At 40.1% G+C, this 21497-nt stretch overlaps 1 protein-coding gene across 2 annotated transcripts in view; it reads right to left on the reverse strand.

Annotated features, from left to right (window-relative positions):
• Nucleotides 1-521: 521 nt before the first annotated feature.
• The window catches only part of LOC109430702 (homeobox protein rough), a 42391-nt gene continuing 21415 nt past the window's right edge, over nucleotides 522-21497 (reverse strand). Inside the window, exons 2-3 of one of the 2 annotated variants that reach the window (XM_019706771.3) lie at nucleotides 5136-5370; nucleotides 522-5074 (exon numbers count right to left, since the gene is read on the reverse strand). In XM_019706771.3, the coding sequence (XP_019562316.3) occupies nucleotides 4921-5074; nucleotides 5136-5370 (389 nt within the window). In that variant the 3' untranslated portion in view covers nucleotides 522-4920. The remainder of the gene's footprint in view (nucleotides 5075-5135; nucleotides 5371-21497) is intronic. The other variant, XM_062846389.1, reaches the window with a different exon arrangement.

The following is a 21497-nucleotide window of genomic DNA, read 5'->3' on the forward strand; positions in this document are numbered from 1 at the left end:
ATTCCTGGTTAACCTAGAATCGTTTCGCAATGGACATTTCCTTAACTACTTCGTGTATAAAATATCTTCATGACTACCACACGATATACATAGGTAAGAGGGACATTTGCTGTAAGGGATTTCAGTTAAAAATTGTGAAAGTTCTCATAAAATATTAAGCTGAGGAGCAGGCTGTGTCCCAGTTGGTACGCTACGCCAAGAAGAGAGAGTATGTGAAGTTTTTAGCAATTCAAATAAATATTGGTTTAAAACATTGGCTAGGTTTGGGTGCCAAAATGGCATAATTATGATAGTTTTCAAAAACAAAGTTAGGCCGTTTTTAAAAGTTACACGAGCTTTGGTCATTGCGTAATTTATTTATGACGCCTAGCAAGGATGGGAACACTCACTTGCGAAGAGTTAAACTCACTTGCAATTTTCTCAGCTTAGAAGCATGCAATCAAGGAACGATCTATATATACACGCTAATATCAGTTTACTTATTTTTTTAAAATATGGGTAAATTTTATTCAAATTTGCGTAAACTTTACGCAAATATGGGTAAATAAAACTCATATTTTGGAAAAGTGCACAATCGCATTTATAGGTAATACCCATATTTGGGTTACAATTACTCATATTTGTGTCCACATTACCCATATTTGAGTTCTGTTTACCTATATTTGAGTATCATTTACGCATAGGGTAACCAATATAATTTGGACCCCCATATATTTTGGACCCCCTGAGTCGTATTATCACAAATTTCACAGATTTAATGAAGAGATTGCGAAAATTTCAAGAATCATTCGTTAAATTAGATTCCTCTGCACGGGCAGCAATCATTTCCGCATTGGAAATAGCATTATTTGCCTTGAAATACATTTTTGTCAATCTCGTCATCCGTGTCAGTGTCGTACCATGTTTACAAAAAGAGATTGCGGTGCTGAGGAAACTTGCAGATGTAAACAAAAACGTTTATCATTCTAGCGCAATTAATTCGCAAAGTTCGTCTAATCAGCCTTTGTCAATCAAGTAATTAGGATGTGATCCAGCATATTCAAGTGGCAGATTGGCAGAAAATAGTTTCTAACGGGTTTAAACACCGGGTGTCCAAAATACATACTTAAGAGGGTCCAAAATATATTGGGGTGTCCAAAACAGTGAAAACTGGTGCTTCAAAAATAAGTTATTTTCGTCAAATTTTCAGCCAGAAATGACATTGTGGGTATTTTTAACGGACAGTGGAGGCTTTAACGATCATATTGTGTATTCAGTTCAAAGTTGGATTATCCCGACTGTTTGTAAAACTGTTCAGAACAGTCGTCGAATATCGAGGGGATTCTCGATGTATTCTACAGAACCCAATTAATCAGCATATTTGTTCAAGCACATCATTATTTCAAACGTATAGGTCTTCAGAATAACAAACATTAGCAATTATCCTGGAAATAATATAAATTGCATTTATTAAACCTCACTTTAAATCATTTAAAACATTTATTGCAAAAAAAAGTATTTTCATGAATTTGTTGAGTGATAAACATTGCATCTGAACACCCCCCGATTTCCGCGCCAAAAAGCTGGCGGCTTGGCTGCCGGCAACAGCTGATCAGGGCGACCGGTTAGCTGTCCTTGTTCCACCAATTGAATGTTTTTGAAAACGCGTTTGCGCGCGAAATCTTTCTCGCTCATTTCTGCTGTCAAATCCGTCACCGACTGTTTCACCGACCGTTTGAAACACCGACTGTTTCGAACGGTCGTGAACAGTTTGGAACTGGACGGTCAATACGAGCATCAACATAATGTGTAACACCCTCTGAATATGTATGCTTTTGACTTAAATTCAAACTAATGTCCTCTAGGGGTCCAAAATTCGACCGTTACCCTATTTGCGGTTGTGCACTTTTTGGAAAAAAGGTAAACTGATCTTAGCGTGTATGGATGCTTTTTGGCTTGTGGTTTTGTCTAAAAGTTTACCGAATAGAGTAGGAGTCGCACACGCATACCGAAGTCGTGAGGGAGCTGCGAAGGCAACTCTCCACGAGGTGAATGTAAATTACACTCACCTCGTGGAGAGTCGCTTTCAAATTCACGAGTTATGGTATGCGTGAGCAACCCCTATTCTATTCGGCAAACTTTTAGACAAAACCACAAGCCAAAAGTCGTCCAAATATCATTTCTAGATGGCACGCTTCTAAGCTGAGTAAATAGCAAGTGAGTGTAACTCTTTGCAAGTATGGTATGTGGGGGCAAGATTGGTCAGGGGGCAAGATGGGTCAGTACCGTTTTCAATCGCACAATATATGTTTTGAATCTTTCAATAATTTTCCCAGATGAACGACGGGGATACATAAAAAAGTGGTAAATTGTTTTGAAAATTCTATACGTTCCTCGCACAGAAATAAATAAAATATTTTTTCGTTATACTCCTTATGCTATACATTCCATATAACTACGTGTATTGTGCAGACGGGGCAAGATGGGTCACCCTAATTTTTCGGTATGTTTGCATAGTTTTTGAAAATGTTTTATTTTTCATGGAAAGGCTATGCTGTGACCTACATTATCGAAGCGATGAGAGCACTGAAAATTTGAGAACATATTTTTTAAATTTTCCTTCAAAAATATAGGTTTTCAAAGTCCGTTTATGGCTACCCGAACAAAAATCTTCTAGTTCTGAGAATAATCTACCGATATGTTTCAACACTTTCTTCGTGTAATCTGTACGTCTATGAAGCTTAGATGTATAGAGAAAAACTAGAAGATATAGTATTTTTTGTTGGAGGAAAATCGAGTTTTCTTAGCTGACCCATCTTGCCCCCGTTAAAATGAGGTGGGGCAAGATGGGTCATGTTTTGAAAATTGTTTGTCAAGAAGCAGGTTTCAAACTTTATTACCTTTTTATACTCTTATATCATAGCTGACTAGTGTATCTGAGAGTTGTGGTAGAATACAGAGAAATGCGATTTATATTCAGAAACTTATAGGGAGCCATTTCTTAGGTGACCCATCCTGCCCCCACTTACCATACATATGTGTTCTCTCTAAAATAAAAACGCTCATTTTTGGTTAACACCCATTCCGCACAGGAACTGTGTTGGAAACACACATTTTTTAACCCTCGAGCGATCGCGCTGTTGTATTTTGTACAACACGCTGAAAAAATCTCGCTTTTTGTACTCAGCATTAGCGTGGTGCTGACGCAGGTAGCCAACCGCGCGAGTTACAGAAGGTTAAAATTGCTCGAACGCTCACATTTTTGCAAAATATCAATATTTTTCGGTATTTGAAGGTGGTTTATAAACCCAGTGAGGTTGCCATGTCGAAATTATTGCAAAATACATGCTCATGTGAGCGTACGGGCAATTTTTAAAAAATGTGTATTTCCAACCCAGTCATTGTGCGGCATGGATGTTTACTAAAAATGTGCAGGCCGAACACATTTTTGAGCGTAGCCGTTTTTGCGTGTTCCCATCAATGACGCCTAGAGATATCAACTGTATTAATATTGATTATAAAATTAAAATGCTGAATGAAAAACAACATGCTATAACCCCACGTCTCCACTAGACAGAAATGTCTTGCCATTTTGCTGCCAGAAAGAGAAAACGTACCAGAAATGATCAACACCGCTGCTTTCCATGCAAACAGCGAGAGAACATTTCTGTCATGACACATCTGTCCAGCAAAATGGCAAGACATTTCTGTCTAGTGGAGACGTCGGGTAACTTTTCATAGAGTGCATCTGAAAATCTCAAGTTTTGACTATTTGTCAACCTATTATATGTGCATCATTGGTACAAATTTCGACTCGATTTGTTAATTTTTCGCGAAGTTAGAACCGTTTGGGTAAAACACTAGGGGGCATCCATTTAGTACGTCACGCTCAAAATGAGAAATTTTCCGTGTAAAAGTGATTTCAACCGCTAGGTGTCGCGTCGCGACCAACAGCATGAAATATTTAGCAGTTCCTGACTCCGGAGATGACCTTCTCTTCTCTGGTATAGGGCTTGCAAAGAAGCTTCCGTCCATATGTACAACACAGTAGGCCGTATGAATAAAGTTGAGCAACTACTCTTACTAATACACTAAAAACGTTATAAAAGCAATGTCTGCATCATTGAGAAACAGTCAAAAACGGAGACGAACCTCCGATTTTCCCAGATTTTGCCGCCGGTGGGTATGTGGCAGGTGTAAACTCTGATGCTGTTGCATGTCGTTGCCGGTGCGCATGGAAATGTATGGAGAAAACGTGGCTTGATTTACAAAACTGCAGATAACTTTTGATAAGAAAAAATACATCTCTATTTTTTTGATATGTTATGTATAAATGTCTCAGCTTTCAATTGATGCAAAATTTTTGAAAATCGGTGGGCCAACATGATGGAAAAACAGTTTTGGTATAAAAACCAAGATGGCGGCCAAAATCAATATGACCGACCCAACTTTTTATAACTGTAGCAACTCTATCTTTCCTCTTTTCAACAACATTTCGTTTTGAGGTGGTTTTCGGAGAAAATTTCGGGTTATAACGGTTTAAATGAGCCACCATTTTACCAAAATCGAGGGGTCCTCAAAAATTGTGGCTCTAACTAACGAGGGGTCCATTAAATTGAGTACATAACCAAATGCATTTTCCTTACTTTTTCGACAAGTACTCTCAGAAAATCACCGCTTTAAGCATTTTTAAAGATAAGGTGTAAATAGTGGGCCGGTCTCAGCAAAAATTACTCACGATTATTTCAATCGCAATTTGTTCCAAGTGATACGACTGTTTGTCTATGGTGTTATCATAAATTTTATGTTGCACTTGATTATTTGAAATGAATCAGCATAAGAAGCTTTACGGGCCAGTAAATATTTGTGCGCGGGATTTCTGATAATATGGTCATTCTATGTAATATCTGATGAAAAAATCCTAGTTTCTTTTATTTATTTTTATTTAGTTATGCTTAGATCGTCTCGAGGTGAAGTTCTTAGTTGGTCATAGAAACACTGGGACGTTGGTGCTACTGTAGTCACATTAGCTCCAAGCACTTGTGGGTATTGTGAATTGAAAGGAGAGAAGAGACCATTCACGGCTGCAAAAGCCCTAAAATTATTGAAGCAAATTAATTATTTCGATTTTTTCTTGTAAAATATTGATTTTTCACCTGTATTGTTGATCAATCTGCGCCTTTTCGATGCGTTTGTCTTTGGCCCGTCTATTCTGAAACCATATTTTGATTTGCGTTTCCGACAGTTTTAAAATTTCAGCCAATTCGAAACGCCGTCCTCTAGATATGTACTCGTTTCGGTGAAATTCAACCTCTAACCGTAGTGTCTGCTCACTGCTGAAAGTAGTCCTCTGGCGTCGCGGTCGTCCTTCTTTCTTCCGCCGTCGTGCCACTGTGGAAATGAGTGAAAGAAAATTCATCGCATAAGCTTCAATCAAACGTTGTCTGTTATCTTGATGATCACGATAATGTTTATTATGATGAGCTGTTTTTCTCAATTTCCGGAGGGGCTGAATGTCTCGTGGACGCACTTTTTTATTGAAGCGGGTCACGAATGCTTGACCGTATCCCAAGCAACATACTAGAAATAGCCAGATAATATTATTTGCCGGCTATTTGCGGTTTATCAATGCTTTCATCGTTCAACCCAGCAACGACAAAGATGTTATTCGTAACGATCTGTAATAATCCTTTTTAAATCTATTACTGTGGGAATTGGGACATGCCTAAGAGAATTCCTGCATATTATTGCCCATTTTGTATACCGTGCCATGTCCTGATATCGTGTGCCTACTAATTCCGTGTTTCTAAAAAGCCCAAGTGTTTATCTAGTATATTATTATTTTTGTTAAATAGCTACCACAAAATTGGTGATTAATATTATGACAAAATTTACTTAGGGTAGGTCATCTTGATATGAACCAAATTGCGGCTTTCCAAAAGGTGGAAATTTGGCGATGAATGCAATCAGCACCAAAAAAATCGGCAAATTTATGCTGAACACCAGCAAACAAAATTTGCAGTGTTCAGCTCTTGAAGCTTGATGCCAACAACACGAAATTTTTAACGATTTTTACCCTCACATAGAAATAATTTACTACGGCGATACCTTATGTAGGGTATTGGTTCCCTTGTTAAGCATTTGGCTTTTCATCCTACGAAAAACAAAGGATTGAAGCGCTATTTGTTTTGTTTCTTATTTTAGTATTTTTTTGTTAGAAGTGAGCATTCGGTGCCGTAATCGCTTGTTTTCGAATAGGATGATTATTAAGTAGCGTGGGTCATAGAGGTCATTTTTCCAGATCAAGGTTTTTTTTATTTCATTTCGGGTGACTGTACAAAATTTGAGCGCGATCAGTTATGTCTTCATTTTACACTTTACACGATTGTAAATTGTATGGGATTTTATATGAAAAAAACTTACTTTTTTGTATTTTCCTTATAAAAGAATAAAATTATTTTGAAAGTATATAATCGATTATGTAAAAGTATAGCCTAAGATGTCCTGGAAAACTTTGCCAAAAACCGCAAAGCGGTCCGAGTCTTGTGACAAAAGTAACAACCTATTAACATGTAAAAGAATAACATCAATAACACTAGTTTACAAAATAAAACGAAAGTCGTGAACTTCTGTCTACGACCAAAATTTTTTAAGCACAATTTAGCGCTGATTTCGAAACCGACCTTCAAAAAATTTTAAGTAGAACAGTTTTTGAGTTTAAGCTCAATATCGAGTTTTACAACTTTTCAAAATATGTAATTTACTAAAATTCAAATATATTGCGTTTTGTTCAACCAATTTTAAATCTTTTTCCATAACTTAAAAGCTGAATACAATACCATTCGATCATCTGAATACAGGTTTTGCGTCAGATTGATGAAATTCAAGATATTGGCGTATTTTAGGGACGATCTCCTTCAATTTAAGCAAAATCCCCAAACATTTTTGAAGAAATGTATTTTTTTCAGTAAGAAAAAAACAACTTAAAAATTCTTTCTCGACGTTTATTTGACAAATCATATGTAGGCGAGTTACAGTAAAAATTTCAGCTCAATCGGAGCATTGATTACGGAGAATGAGAAGTTTGAAGTGAGCTACTTTGCTTAAAAATAGAACAAAAATCGATTTCAAATCATCAACCTTGTATGGAAAGTCGAAAAAATTTCCGCTCTACTGTAATTTTTTTCCTTCGCGTTTTCGAACTCAGGGCATGATTCTACACCAAAAATGATCATCAGCTTACCGAGTTCAAAAATGCTGTAAACTAGTGTAATAAAATCTCAATTTTTGATTAGAATTGCATTGAATCACTTTGCGGTCTTCGATAAAGTTTTTCGACACATCCTGGATCATACTTTCAAATTATCGGTTATAAGGTAAAGGATAATTTTGAGCAACTTTCAAGAAAAATATAGAAAAGTATATTTTCCCATGTAAAATACCTTACACACCTCAATCGCGATGCGCAAAACGTAGGCTAAACCAATCATACCCAAATTTTTCACAGTTGTCCGGAACCTCAAATAGCATCTAAAAAACTTTGATCTATTTGAATCTGATCAATTTTATACTTTCCCATACAAAGTTGACCCGCCCTAAAGAGTATGGGAGCGTGAGATTAATTACGACACTCTTACCACAGACAAACAGAGGTAATTCATTGAACGATTTTCATGGAATTCCATCGCCCAGTTCACACTACCATCACCTGGTGGAAAAGTTGCACGAATCACTGTGTTGTACAATATCGTCAACAGAAGGCGCTAGTGTGAAAAGTCAAACGCATAGAAAAACGATGCGCGCGCCTCTGGTTGTGAAAGCCACAACCATGAAAATTTAAAATGATCGTTAAAAGCCTGGCCGATGGAAATTTCGCAAGTGTTACGTCTGTTTGTCTGTGCTCTTACCCTACATTGTCTACACTTGACCACGAGTATCAGCTTGTTGTGGAATTGTAAAAGTTTGTGTTGGCACCAAATTCCATTGAAAGATTTGAAAATATTTAAACAAGGACTAAACTGCCACTACTCGCATACCAGTTCCATTTGACTATTCATCATTTTTGAGTTAACGTTATGCATGATCATCATTTTCAACTTACTTTAAAAATATAATAAAAATTGCGGCTTTTTATGTTAATATGTGAGAAAAATACCAAATCATTAGCGTCCCATATTGAATGTACCCGCATAACAGCCCTATAATGGATTTGTGTACTACGTAACACAAAACTGAACAGTTGTATAGTAAATTTAACATTTTTCACAGTTATTCTGGCAGGCACGAAGATGAACTATAAGCAAGGAACTCAAGGAAATTTCCTTTACGAAAAGTTCCTGGACCGACCGGGAATTGAACCCAGTTCCCACCCTCAACATGAATTTTTCCTTCTGAAAATGCTGAAACTGCTGGTATTGAAATCAACAATTTTTTTCCTTCTTTTAAACATAGGATTTTTTCTAGTTTCATTGCTAAAATACTTTTGGCATTAATGGTTGGAAAAGGTAAAAACAACAGATCCGTTTCCTGTGCCCTGATAAATTGCAATTCATCCTAATGACCATTCGACCTAATGACCCTGCATTCTTCAGGAATTTCATTCGGGATACCTCCAGGAATTTCGTTCCAGGATTCCTACAGTAATTCTTTCTGAGATTTATCAAGTATTTTTTCCTGGGATTCTCACAGGAGTTCCGGAACTCCTCCAATTGCTCCCGAATACCTCTTGGAATGTCTTTTTTGCGAAAAGAACTGTTGAAGGATTCCTAGAAGCAGCAATCAATGTTCTTCTTCTTCTTTGTGGCTCTACGTCCCCACTGGGACTTGGCCTGCCTCGCTTCAACTTAGTATTCTTTGAGCACTTCCACAGTAATTAGTTGAAGGGCTTTCTTTGCCTGCCATTGCATGAATTTGTACATTGTGAGGCAAGTACAATGATACACTATGCCCAGGGAATCAAGAAAATTTTCACGACCGGAACGGGAATCGAATCCGCCGTCTCCGGATTGGCGATCCATAGCCTTAACCACTAGGCTAACTGGAGATCAGCAATCAATGTTGAACAGCTTTTTAAAATATCATGGTAATAAATATTCCAGAAGAAAATACATCTAGGATGCTTCATTAAGGACAGACTTGTTAGAATCCCAAAATGGCCGCCACTATCGCTGACACCTCACGATTTCGAGCGCACAATCGATTTTCTTATTCTAAGCTTATTGCAAGTGAGCAAGAACAGAATAATAAAATGTACTGTTATTTGTAGCGTGCTTCTTGAGATTTGTGCGTTCTGATGCACTGTTGAAGTGGGGTTTCAATACGTTTGTCATTAACAAGATAAAATTAATATAGAATGATTTCATTATGTCTAGACCAGCTTGGATGATCCTTGATCTTTCAGGACGCGCTCCTTTTGTAGTGAAATATTGTGAAAATGTTGTGTTTTTCGGTCTCAATCAAAAGGTAAGTGTCCTGAGCCAGCGTTGAAGCAAATTTTAAGATAGCTCGATGTTGGATAGTGGTGAAAATTCGAGTATTTCTTCATCTTCAATTGAAAACTCACACATGTGAGAAAATTTTGCAAGCATGTGTTAGAAAATCGAAACTGATTTCCCCCTTAAGAATTTTAAGTTACGTCAAAAGTTTTTCAAAGCTAATTATATAAGTCATAAACTGTCAAAACTGCATTGTATTCGGTTCATTGAATCCGAAGATATAACAGCTCAAAGTTGGCTATCGGATAATTATACCTTTTTCAAGAATATTTATAACTTCGTGCAGAATAGTCCGACCTTTTCCAAATTTTGACCACTGATACACAACTGGTTGATCAACTTACAGTAAAAATTTGGATTCACTTTTCAAAAAGTTAAAGCTACATATTTGAAATATTTTTAGAAGGGAAAATTTTGCCTGACCCAATCATCTTGTCTATCCCTTGTAGTTAGCATTCTAACGATTCAATTAATACCAACTTTGTTGCTTTCTCGTGCACAAGAAAGAAGATCGGGTTCTATGAATCAAAACTTAGAAAATGGAAGTTGCACAAAACGATCATGAAATATACGACGATACATAGAAAAACCTTCAAAAAATAAGAATGATGATCTCGTCAAAATGCTATGGAGATGGTTTTGATGAAGCCATCTCTTAGACGAGTTATTGGGGCAGCGTAAAGAATTAGATAATTAGGTAAAGGAATTAGATATTTTTTTATATTTAGTAAGAAATAATGTTGAAAACACTTGTGCGAATGTTTTCCAAAGTATCATGATAGTTTACATAAAATGTGAAAATATGAAACACAAGAGACCGGATTGAGAAAAAAATGGTTAAAATCATCGAAACACTTCCTTTTATTTAAGAAAACAAAGTGTATTTATAATTTCTGAAACAGTCTATATTTTCGTCAAAAATTAACCGTACTCGGTATTCGAAATTATGTGTGTGTGTTCTTACGCGTCATAGAAAAATATTTGAGTTTACAAATAAACAATCTTTCAAGGAGAAACTACGACAAATCGTGAAAATTTTCTTCAAATACAAAATTCAAATGAACAGTTCCCAATAACATGGTCGTTGTGATTGTGTTGTGCAACAATGGTCGTTTGGTACGAGGGGGCCCAAAATTGGCAAATTTTGCGTTACGTAATATTTGAATGGGCCCTGAAAGAGAGAAATTTAATCTTAACGTTCGTTTGCGATTCTATCCACCGTGTCCTTTCATTACTTTCATTACTCTCTCTTTGAGTAGTGTTAGAGTCAAGTTAATTAATGATATAGATATGCGGTGGTCAAACCTATTAGAAAAAAAAACTTATTGATGTTATAGCCTGTATCCGCAATAATCGGGACACAGAAGCATGGCTGAAACTCTGCAATAGATACATTAAAATTGCCTCAATGCTGCCTGATAATATCTTAAGTAGTGTTCATTTAACCTGCAAAATTTCATGTGAATCGATCAAGTACCTTTTGTTGTAGCAATGAAACAGTAGAACGCGAGCAATTGAATTTTGTACAGCCCCTGGTTTAGCTTGTCAGCGCTGTAACTTTTGAATTTGATAAACGAAATGGCTGAAATTTTGAACACAAACCTCTCAATCTACTGTACTTGCATAGGCAAAATTTCAAAAAAATCGATGCACTACCAACAATTTTATAATCGAAACATAGGGTATAAGTACCATTCCTTGGCCTAATTTGCAAGCCGCCTTGACAATTTTGACCATAACTCATGAATTAATAGCACTAGAAATAATATGTTGACCCTATTACACACTCTGGGCAATGCATGTTTCACCAATTGGAAGTAAACTAACATGTATATTCAAGAATTTACTTAATTAAGTTGAAAAGATTCGATACGATGGTATGCAACGTTGGTCTATGGTACAAAAATTAGCCTATTAGTGGATACAACGTTGGCCTATTGCTTTCTATGCACTAGAACCACTTATTATCTCAATTTTTCAATATTTCTGCTGAAGTATTATCTCTGTTTGTTCACCAATCTTACTTGTAAATTACATTTTCGGAGCCAAATTTTCAAAAAACTGTAAATAAATTACTTAAACTAAAGTTCTTTCTTAGTTTATTAACGAAAACAATGCAACCCTATTATAGTGTTATATTTTTACAGTCACCGTACACAAAATCTTTCTTCCTGTTCGTTCTTTCTAGTTCTTACGCAAGCAATGTTGTTGACGTCACTTTATCGATGTTATTGACGTCACTTTACTGATGGGCCAAGATTTGGATACATAGTGAAAAAAATGTCCTCAACATTCGGCCCACATTCAATTTGTAAAATATTTATTATTCGTTGAAAACAAATATACAAGTTCAAAATAGCGTCTTTGCCCGTCACATCAAATGTTCATTTATTGAAAAGTCAGTTCGAAAAGTTCCAGAATCATACCATTTATGATCATGTGTATACACTACCCACTAAGCCGAAGAATCATGGCGTCTACAAAAGCTTAACAAAGTGACATTTTCATTCAGTTTTAATGCTCCAAAGTGCTAAAATTGAAACGAAATGTTACAGTTGTTTGCCGCATAGCTTTTCCGATATCCAGTTATGCGTGTTTGTTTGAGTTTTTGGTTAACGTTGAGATAGGCCGAACGAGGGGACTATGCCAACGAAGCATCCCGATACCCTATATTGGGGCTCACCGTGATTTTAGCCCTTCAGACAACAATTAGTAAGCACCCCTTATTGCTTCGATTGTATGTTGAAAGTACTGCACCAATAATCATCAAATTTTGCAGGCATAATATACACATAATCAACTAGCTTCTGTGAAAATTTCATGAAAATTGGTCGAGACATTCAAAAGTTATGAATAGGCAAACATCGCACATAAAAAACATGAAACATTTTCACTAACACTATCCTCTATCAACACCAGTAACTTTCAATCCAATTGATAAAAGTTGAAGAAATTTTGCAAGAAGGTGTCTCTATAAGTATCATAACTGCTCACGAAGTTTCATAATTATCCTCACAAAACTTTGAATTGTAGCGGAAAAGAATCATCTAGTATGCGAATGAAAATTGGTGATAATTGTACAAAATCTTAAAAACCACGTATGTTTGTTTCTCATTCACAGTTAAAAGTAATGCATCGATTTTTATGAAATTCTGCACAAATAATAAATAACTTTTGGTCAATTTTTATTGATTCAGATTCAGATTACTGCCGTACTTCTGTGTCCCGATTATTGCGGATACAGGCTTTATGTTTAACATTGCTAAAACGCCGCAAAGGTAAACTTCGGTTTCGTAGAATAAAAACCCTATGTCAGTACAGAACTTGTATTGAAATAGCAATATCATTCTAAAAACATTCTATCTCTTCTCCCAATTGAAATCCTCATAAACATGCTTAAACTAAATCTCTGTTCATCATCAGCTTCACAGTAGCCTACCTACAGGGGATAGACAAAATGATCGGGACAGGCAAAATTTTCACTTTTCAAAAAATGTTCAACTAGCTGTAACTTTTCGAAAAGTGCATCAAATATTCTGAAATTTTTACTGTAAGTTCATCAACTAGTTGTGTATCATGGTCCAAATTTGGAAAAGATCGGGCCATTCTCCACAAAGTTATAAAGATTCTTGAAAAAGGTAAAATTATCCGGTAGCCAACTTTGAGCTGTCATATCTCCGGATTCAATAAACCGATTGAAATGAAATTTTGACCATTTATGACTTATATAATGAACTCTGGAAAACATTTGACTTAACTTGAAATTTTTAACAAGAGACAAAATTGTAGCGATTTTATTTTTTCACGATTTTTTAGTAAATTGGTCTATTTTTAATATGCATTTTATAACTTTTTCAATTTATTGGTGGCTATGTTGTTACTTTCCTTCAAAACACATTTATATATTAGTCAATTAGAGGGAAATTAAATGAACTATAATTCACATCTTGAATTTTGAAACGATGTTGATATTTTGGATAATTTGGTGTTTTATTAGGAAAATAACCTAATCGTTATAATTTTCTTCCGTGTTAAGAATATTAAGTTAAGTCAATGGTTTTTCATAGCCTATTATATAAGTCATAAATGGTCAAAATTTCATTACATTCGGTTCATTGAATCCATTACCTTTTTCAAGAATCTTTATAACTTCGTGGAAAATGACCCGATCTTTTCTAAATCTGAACCACTGATACACAACTAGTTGATGAACTTACAGTAAAAATTTCAGAATATTTGATGCACTTTTCGAAAAGTTACAGCTAGTTGTACACTTTTTGAAAAATGAAAATTTTGCCTGTCCCGATCATTTTGTCTATCCCCTGTATGTCGAAGTGTACCAAACCAGGAGAATACGTTCCAACGCCAAACAACAAAACTCCTCAGTAGACAAATCCTGAATATCGCTCATTTTTCCACTCGAGTGTAAAACCGTTCCCCGGAAATCAAGAACAATGTGGAATTTTATTCACCACTGAGCATAATTCCTTCATTGTTGTTTTGCCTAGCGTGAATTATTATTGTTATACAATTACCGTGTTTGTCAACGATTTTCCTCTGCCTTGCACACCCGCACAGCATCCAGCACCGTGGGTAGATCACTCTCGGATTTTCTTCCCACTGCACTGATACTGCTGGACTGGAGAGCATTTTCCCCGTAGGTATTTATTGACAAGAAAATCGTCTCCCGACGAGCACCACAATCTGTTTGCATGGGTGTGCGTTAAGCTCCACCTATACTTTCTCTCTTGGCGCATTCACGAGCAATAGTTCTCTATCGTACGGGTTTCCCTTCCCTTGGTAGATATCCATCCCTATTCCCAAGCATATATGTATGTGAATGAAAACGCTTGGAAATGATTGGTTCCAGTTAGGGAAAACTTTTAATCGCTTCAACGCAATCCATGAATGACATCGTACGAATTATCGCATGTGGGAAAAATCAGATTGAGCGTGCAATGATTGCCGGACAATGAGAGGGATTTGGCAGATACTTTCTTCCCTATGCTCCTAATGGGGTAAAGTGGGGGTAAGGTACTATTTTTCAAACTTTCATCGTTTTCAATGATAAACATGAGTTTGAGATTCTAAAAAGTATCAATCCACCTAAGCTTTTTTGGTTCCATTTCGGGTCCTGAGTAGGGTATATGTACCATTCCTTGGCCTAATTTGCAAGCCGCCCAGAGTTTCCCATTGCTCATGTGTACATAAATGTGACAGCGAGCCTCCTACCAAATTGTCTCCCAGCTCTTCAAAATCGCAGTGTGCTGCGCTGCTAGGAGGCACGGTGTGTCTGGTAGAACAAATTTATTACAAAAAAATAGGCATCGCTAATTTTTACGCTACGTGAAAGTTGACGCTACCAGCTTTCATTGAAGCCCAACATCGAAATATTCCATCGGGGGAACTTTTTCATACAAAAATTGGGTATGTTTGTTAAGTAGAAATAGGGATTAATTTGGAACCGTGCATTTTGTATGGGGAAAAACAGTATTCTTAAAAAGTTGTTCGGGATCCCTCGGTGGATTTTTTTGAGGGACCCTGCAAATGAAAGCTGAAAGCCTCTATTTTTGAATAGCGAAAAGTTTGACGATGCCTATTTTTTTGTTATAAACTTTTCCCATGCACACGCCGTGGGAGGCTCACGAAAATCTGGTGGGTGCGAGCTAAGCGTCTAGCTCCCGGGGAGCTCGTCTCATGCGCTGCGTGAGCTGTTGGTATCTAAGGTGAAAAACAACTTCTTGGTAACGAAGAAACTCAACAACTTTTTTGCGTACACAACTCAAGTGTCTGGTTGGTCTATACGATACGTCTAGGGACTCTCAATGCAAAGGTTAAGGTATCAATTCTCGTTCGTTTAGGAAGTTTTTGTCGTGAAATTTTCTAATTTAATCAGCGCATGAGACGAAGCTCATGAGACACATCTTGAGAAAAATGAGGCACACAACTTTCAGTCTCAAAATGTACTGAGCTCCTGGGAGCTCGCTTGCCATGTGGCTCCCGTACATGGGACTACAGCACGTGTACATCAACTCTGAAGCCGCCTTGACAATTTTGACCATAACTCATGAATTAATAGCACTAGAAATAATATATTGACCCTATTACACACTCTGGGCAATGCATGTTTCACCATTTCGAAGTAAACTAACGTAAATATTCAAGAATTTACTTAAAGAAGTTGAAATAATTCGATGCGATGGTATGCAACGTTGGTCTATGGTACAAAAATTAGCCTATTAGTGGATACAACGTTGGCCTATTGCTTTCTACGAGCTAGAACCACTAATTATGGCACGGTAAAGGCTGGGTATGCTGCGCAATTCAGATCCTATTGTGATCCACTAGCCTCTGCCCAGCAACTCCTATCCCTCAGTAGGTCGGCTCTAGAGGCACGTTCTCCTCGATTCGGGAAATTTGTGCCAAAACTCCTATCCCTACCTCCACGCGGTACCGGCCGGAAACTATGAGCAACCTTAGGGAAGATCGGGTAACCAACCCCGGTGGGAACTTTGGCCGTAGGCTGACAGGGAAGGGGGGGTTTGCTTCGGTAAACCTGAGCGTCTGTTCTCCAGGAGGAGCGGCTCACAACAGCGTCTGATCTCCATGTTAGGGGCGGCTGATCTACGTCCGAGTGCCAGGGAAGGACTCTAAGCTCAGCTGTGCACTATGGTCCTCCGGAAAGTAGGGGCTTGGTATCAGGCCCTACGAGCCAGCCGTAAAAAACCATTGTAACGGAAAATCAGCAACAGAATAATACGAACCGAGACCAACGGCAACGACCCCAGCGAACAAAAAGGACTTGCGATTGGAAACTCGGTACGTGGAACAGCCGATCTCTCAACTTCATTGGGAGCACCCGCATACTCGCCGATCTACTGAAGGACCGCGGGTTCGGCATCGTAGCGCTGCAGGAGGTGTGTTGGACAGGATCCATGGTGCGAACGTTTAGAGGTAATCATACCATCTACCAGAGCTGCGGCAACACACGCGAGCTGGGAACAGCTTTCATCGTGATGGGTGATATGCAGAGGCGCGTGATCGGTTGGTGGCCGATCGACGAAAGAATGTGCAGGTTGAGGATCAAAGGCCGATTCTTAACTTCAGCATAATAAACGTGCACAGCCCACACTCCGGAAGTACTGATGATGACAAGGACGCATTTTACGCGCAGCTCGAACGCGATTACGATCGCTGCCCAAAGCACGACGTCAAGATCATCATAGGTGATTTGAACGCTCAGCTAGGCCAGGAGGAGGAATTCAGACCGACGATTGGTAAGTTCAGCGCCCACCAGCAGACGAACGAAAACGGCCTACGACTCATTGATTTCGCCGCCTCCAAAAATATGGCCATACGTAGCACCTTTTTCCAACACAGCCTCCCTTATCGTTACACCTGGAGATCACCACAGCAGACGGAATCCCAAATCGACCACGTTCTGATTGACGGACGGCACTTCTCCGACATTATCGACGTCAGGACCTATCGTGGCGCCAACATCGACTCCGACCACTATCTGGTGATGGTCAAACTGCGCCCAAAACTCTCCGTCATCAACAATGTACGGTACCGGCGACCGCCACGGTACAACCTAGAGCGACTGAAGCAACCGGATGTCGCCTCAGCATACGCGCAGAATCTCGAAGCCGCGTTGCCAGACGAGGGCGAGCTCGATGAGGCCCCTCTAGAGGACTGCTGGAGTACAGTGAAAGCAGCCATCAACGACGCAGCCGAGAGCACCATCGGGTACGTGGAACGGAATCGACGGAACGAATGGTTCGACGAAGAGTGCAGAACGGTTTTGGAGGAGAAGAATGCAGCGAGGGCGGTAATGCTGCAGCAAGGGACTCGACAGAACGTGGAACGTTACAAACAGAAGCGGAAACAGCAGACCCGCCTCTTTCGGGAGAAAAAGCGCCGCCTGGAAGAAGCAGAGTGTGAAGAAATGGAACTACTGTGCCGTTCCCAAGAAACACGGAAGTTCTATCAGAAGCTTGTAACGTTTGCATAAAATATTTGGTAAATTTATAGAATTAGTCAATCGTTTATTAAAAATAAGATCCAACTAGATTAGACTGCTTTAAAATGTTCCGCTAGCTTGCTCAATCAACACCGACAAAGCCCTTATACGTTCAACACGTGTTGTAATACCGCCGTCGATGAGTCGCACATGACAGAGACGGACCACGAAGAACCGACCCTCGCGAAGTGCGTAGAGGCAAACCTCGACAAACGATCATCACACGAACAGCGATCGTCCAGACAGTGCCACGAAGGTTCAACTTTGGCAAAGCGCATGGGAGCAAGTCTAGACAACAGATCACCGGACGCTGTGCAATCGCCAAGAGAGTGAGTTACACGGAGGCTTCAAGTATGACACTCACCCGAAGTATATCGAACGAAACCAACAATTTGGACGAGGGATCAATTGGCGCGTGCAGCCTCTTGCTTCAGTGCACGCTAATCGCCGAGGAAGATCAGGCGCTATTGTGTAGTTCGTCCGTAAAGAACGTTTCTCGCGTCGTGAAGTGTCCAGCGGCGCAATAACCAACACCGGACTTCAAAGTTACGCCAAACAAGCTTTGGAAAGGGCCCCAAAAAGGGTAGGCTAAATAGAAAACCGAATGAGAACTGTAGCTAAATAATAAATCACCATTCGACAGGGCCTTTTGTTCCGGGCCATTGTGCTATTCGTAACACATGGTTTGGCGATTCAACGAGCGGACATATACACCTTTACGTCGAGAGGAGGGAAGTTGCAGACGTTCGGCGATCACGCGGCCGGCCGGCGGTACGCGACGCATGATGAGCGGGGGTGAAGAACGCGTCGGGACGCCGACGAACATTCTGGAACGTGACCGTTGGCTAGGGAGCAAGCGGCGTGGATACCGGGGCGCCCCGCTTAAAAGTGAAGCAGAGTTGGTTAACATGTAAGTGAAGAGAACAAAGGTGTAGGAAAGTAGGGAATAGGAGTTAGGAGGAGAAAAGGGGTGGTTCCACTTCAATAAATGTGTTAAATTAGAACTTATCGTTTCACTTTCAAGTTAGTTAGAGAGCGGCCAAGCAACTTCTGATGATGTCAGGAGCTGACTTTTAAAAACTGTAACATTGGCGCCCAACCAAAAAACCCATTATTAGGAGAAAATTAGCTGCAAAGGTTTATTTGTTGATAATTGTTATTTGTCGAACGAACTAGTTTATATGAGAAACTAAGGTTAGATTCGGTTGTATAGTGGAAGAGAGACTTAGGAGTGCAAACAAGAGCTTTGTTAGCGGCAGCTTTTGGCCACGGTATGATGGCGTCTGATCACACCCTATTTGCCAGGACTCGCTGGCGCGATTATTATGTGGATTTGTGGTATTTTAGCTTTTAGAATATGATCTGGTGAGCTATAGGCTTACGTTATTTAGTTGGTATAGTCAAACTTATTCTTGAGGTCTGCTCAAGGTACATTAGTGATTCACGCTGCCGTTAACCGACCTCTTAGCATAGCGTCTTATAGTTCTCTAAGAATTTTTCAAGAATCGAAACATTTTGATTCTTGAAAAATTCTCGTTTGTTGGGGGAATTGTGTAACGTTTGCATAAAATATTTGGTAAATTTATAGAATTAGTCAATCGTTTATTAAAAATAAGATCCAACTAGATTAGACTGCTTTAAAATGTTCCGCTAGCTTGCTCAATCAACACCGACAAAGCCATTATACGTTCAACACGTGTTGTAATACCGCCGTCGATGAGTCGCACATGACAGAGACGGACCACGAAGAACCGACCCTCGCGAAGTGCGTAGAGGCAAACCTCGACAAACGATCATCACACGAACAGCGATCGTCCAGACAGTGCCACGAAGGTTCAACTTTGGCAAAGCGCATGGGAGCAAGTCTAGACAACAGATCACCGGACGCTGTGCAATCGCCAAGAGAGTGAGTTACACGGAGGCTTCAAGTATGACACTCACCCGAAGTATATCGAACGAAACCAACAATTTGGACGAGGGATCAATTGGCGCGTGCAGCCTCTTGCTTCAGTGCACGCTAATCGCCGAGGAAGATCAGGCGCTATTGTGTAGTTCGTCCGTAAAGAACGTTTCTCGCGTCGTGAAGTGTCCAGCGGCGCAATAACCAACACCGGACTTCAAAGTTACGCCAAACAAGCTTTGGAAAGGGCCCCAAAAAGGGTAGGCTAAATAGAAAACCGAATGAGAACTGTAGCTAAATAATAAATCACCATTCGACAGGGCCTTTTGTTCCGGGCCATTGTGCTATTCGTAACACATGGTTTGGCGATTCAACGAGCGGACATATACACCTTTACGTCGAGAGGAGGGAAGTTGCAGACGTTCGGCGATCACGCGGCCGGCCGGCGGTACGCGACGCATGATGAGCGGGGGTGAAGAACGCGTCGGGACGCCGACGAACATTCTGGAACGTGACCGTTGGCTAGGGAGCAAGCGGCGTGGATACCGGGGCGCCCCGCTTAAAAGTGAAGCAGAGTTGGTTAACATGTAAGTGAAGAGAACAAAGGTGTAGGAAAGTAGGGAATAGGAGTTAGGAGGAGAAAAGGGGTGGTTCCACTTCAATAAATGTGTTAAATTAGAACTTATCGTTTCACTTTCAAGTTAGTTAGAGAGCGGCCAAGCAACTTCTGATGATGTCAGGAGCTGACTTTTAAAAACTGTAACAAGCTCAACGCATCCCGCAACGGCTTCGTGCCGCGAGCCGAAATATGCAGGGACAAAGACGGAGGCCTCTTGACGGACGGACGTGAGGTGATCGAAAGGTGGAAGCAGCACTTCGATCAGCACCTGAACGGCGTGGAGAACGTAGGCACGGGAGCCCACGGCAACGGAAGGAACGACGACGCCAGTGCAGCGGAGGACGGAAATGAACCAACTCCCACGCTGAGGGAAGTTAAGGATGCCATTCACCAGCTCAAAACCAACAAAGCAGCTGGTAAGGATGGTATCGCAGCTGAACTCATCAAGATGGGCCCAGAAAAGTTGGCCACCTGTCTGCATCGGCTGATAGTCAGGATCTGGGAAATTGAACAGCTACCGGAGGAGTGGAAGGAAGGGGTAATCTGCCCCATTCACAAGAAAGGCTACCATTTGGAATGTGAGAACTTCAGGGCGATCACTATTTTGAATGCTGCCTACAAAGTGCTATCCCAGATCATCTTCCGTCATCTGTCACCTAAAACAAATGAGTTCGTGGGAAGTTATCAAGCCGGCTTCATCGACGGCCGGTCGACAACGGATCAGATCTTTACCGTACGGCAAATCCTCCAGAAATGCCGTGAATACCAGGTCCCAACGCACCACCTGTTTATCGACTTCAAAGCGGCATACGATAGTATCGACCGCGCAGAGCTATGGAGAATCATGGACGAAAACGGCTTTCCTGGGAAGCTGACTAGACTGATTAAAGCAACGATGGACGGTGTGCAAAACTGCGTAAGAGTTTCGGGTGAACTATCCAGTTCATTCGTATCTCGCCGGGGACTGCGACAAGGTGACGGACTCTCATGTCTACTCTTCAACATCGCGCTGGAAGGTGTGATGCGACGAGCCGGGGAACGATTTTCACAAAATCCGGTCAATTTGTGTGCTTTGCGGACGACATGGACATTATCGCTAGAACATTTGGAACGGTGGCAGAACTGTACACCCGCCTGAAACGCGAAGCAGCAAAGGTCGGACTGGTGGTGAATGCCTCAAAAAGAAAGTACATGCTGGTAGGCGGAACCGAACACGACCGGATCCGTCTGGGTAGTAATGTTACGATAGACGGGGATACTTTCGAGGTGGTGGAGGAATTCGTCTACCTCGGATCCTTACTGACAATAGAGGTAATAAACTATAGAGGAAGAATGTCGCTGGCGTCGCCGCCGCAACATCTCTTGCTGGCGAAGATAGGGAGGGATATAAGTGTCCAAGCGAAAAAGTATGCAGTTTGACAGATAGATACCCGACATGTTTGCGAACGAGAACAAAGGGAACAGCAGCGACATTCATCCTCT

The sequence above is a fragment of the Aedes albopictus genome, chromosome 1 (genome assembly GCF_035046485.1).
Source record: "Aedes albopictus strain Foshan chromosome 1, AalbF5, whole genome shotgun sequence".
NCBI classification, from domain to species: domain Eukaryota; kingdom Metazoa; phylum Arthropoda; class Insecta; order Diptera; family Culicidae; genus Aedes; species Aedes albopictus.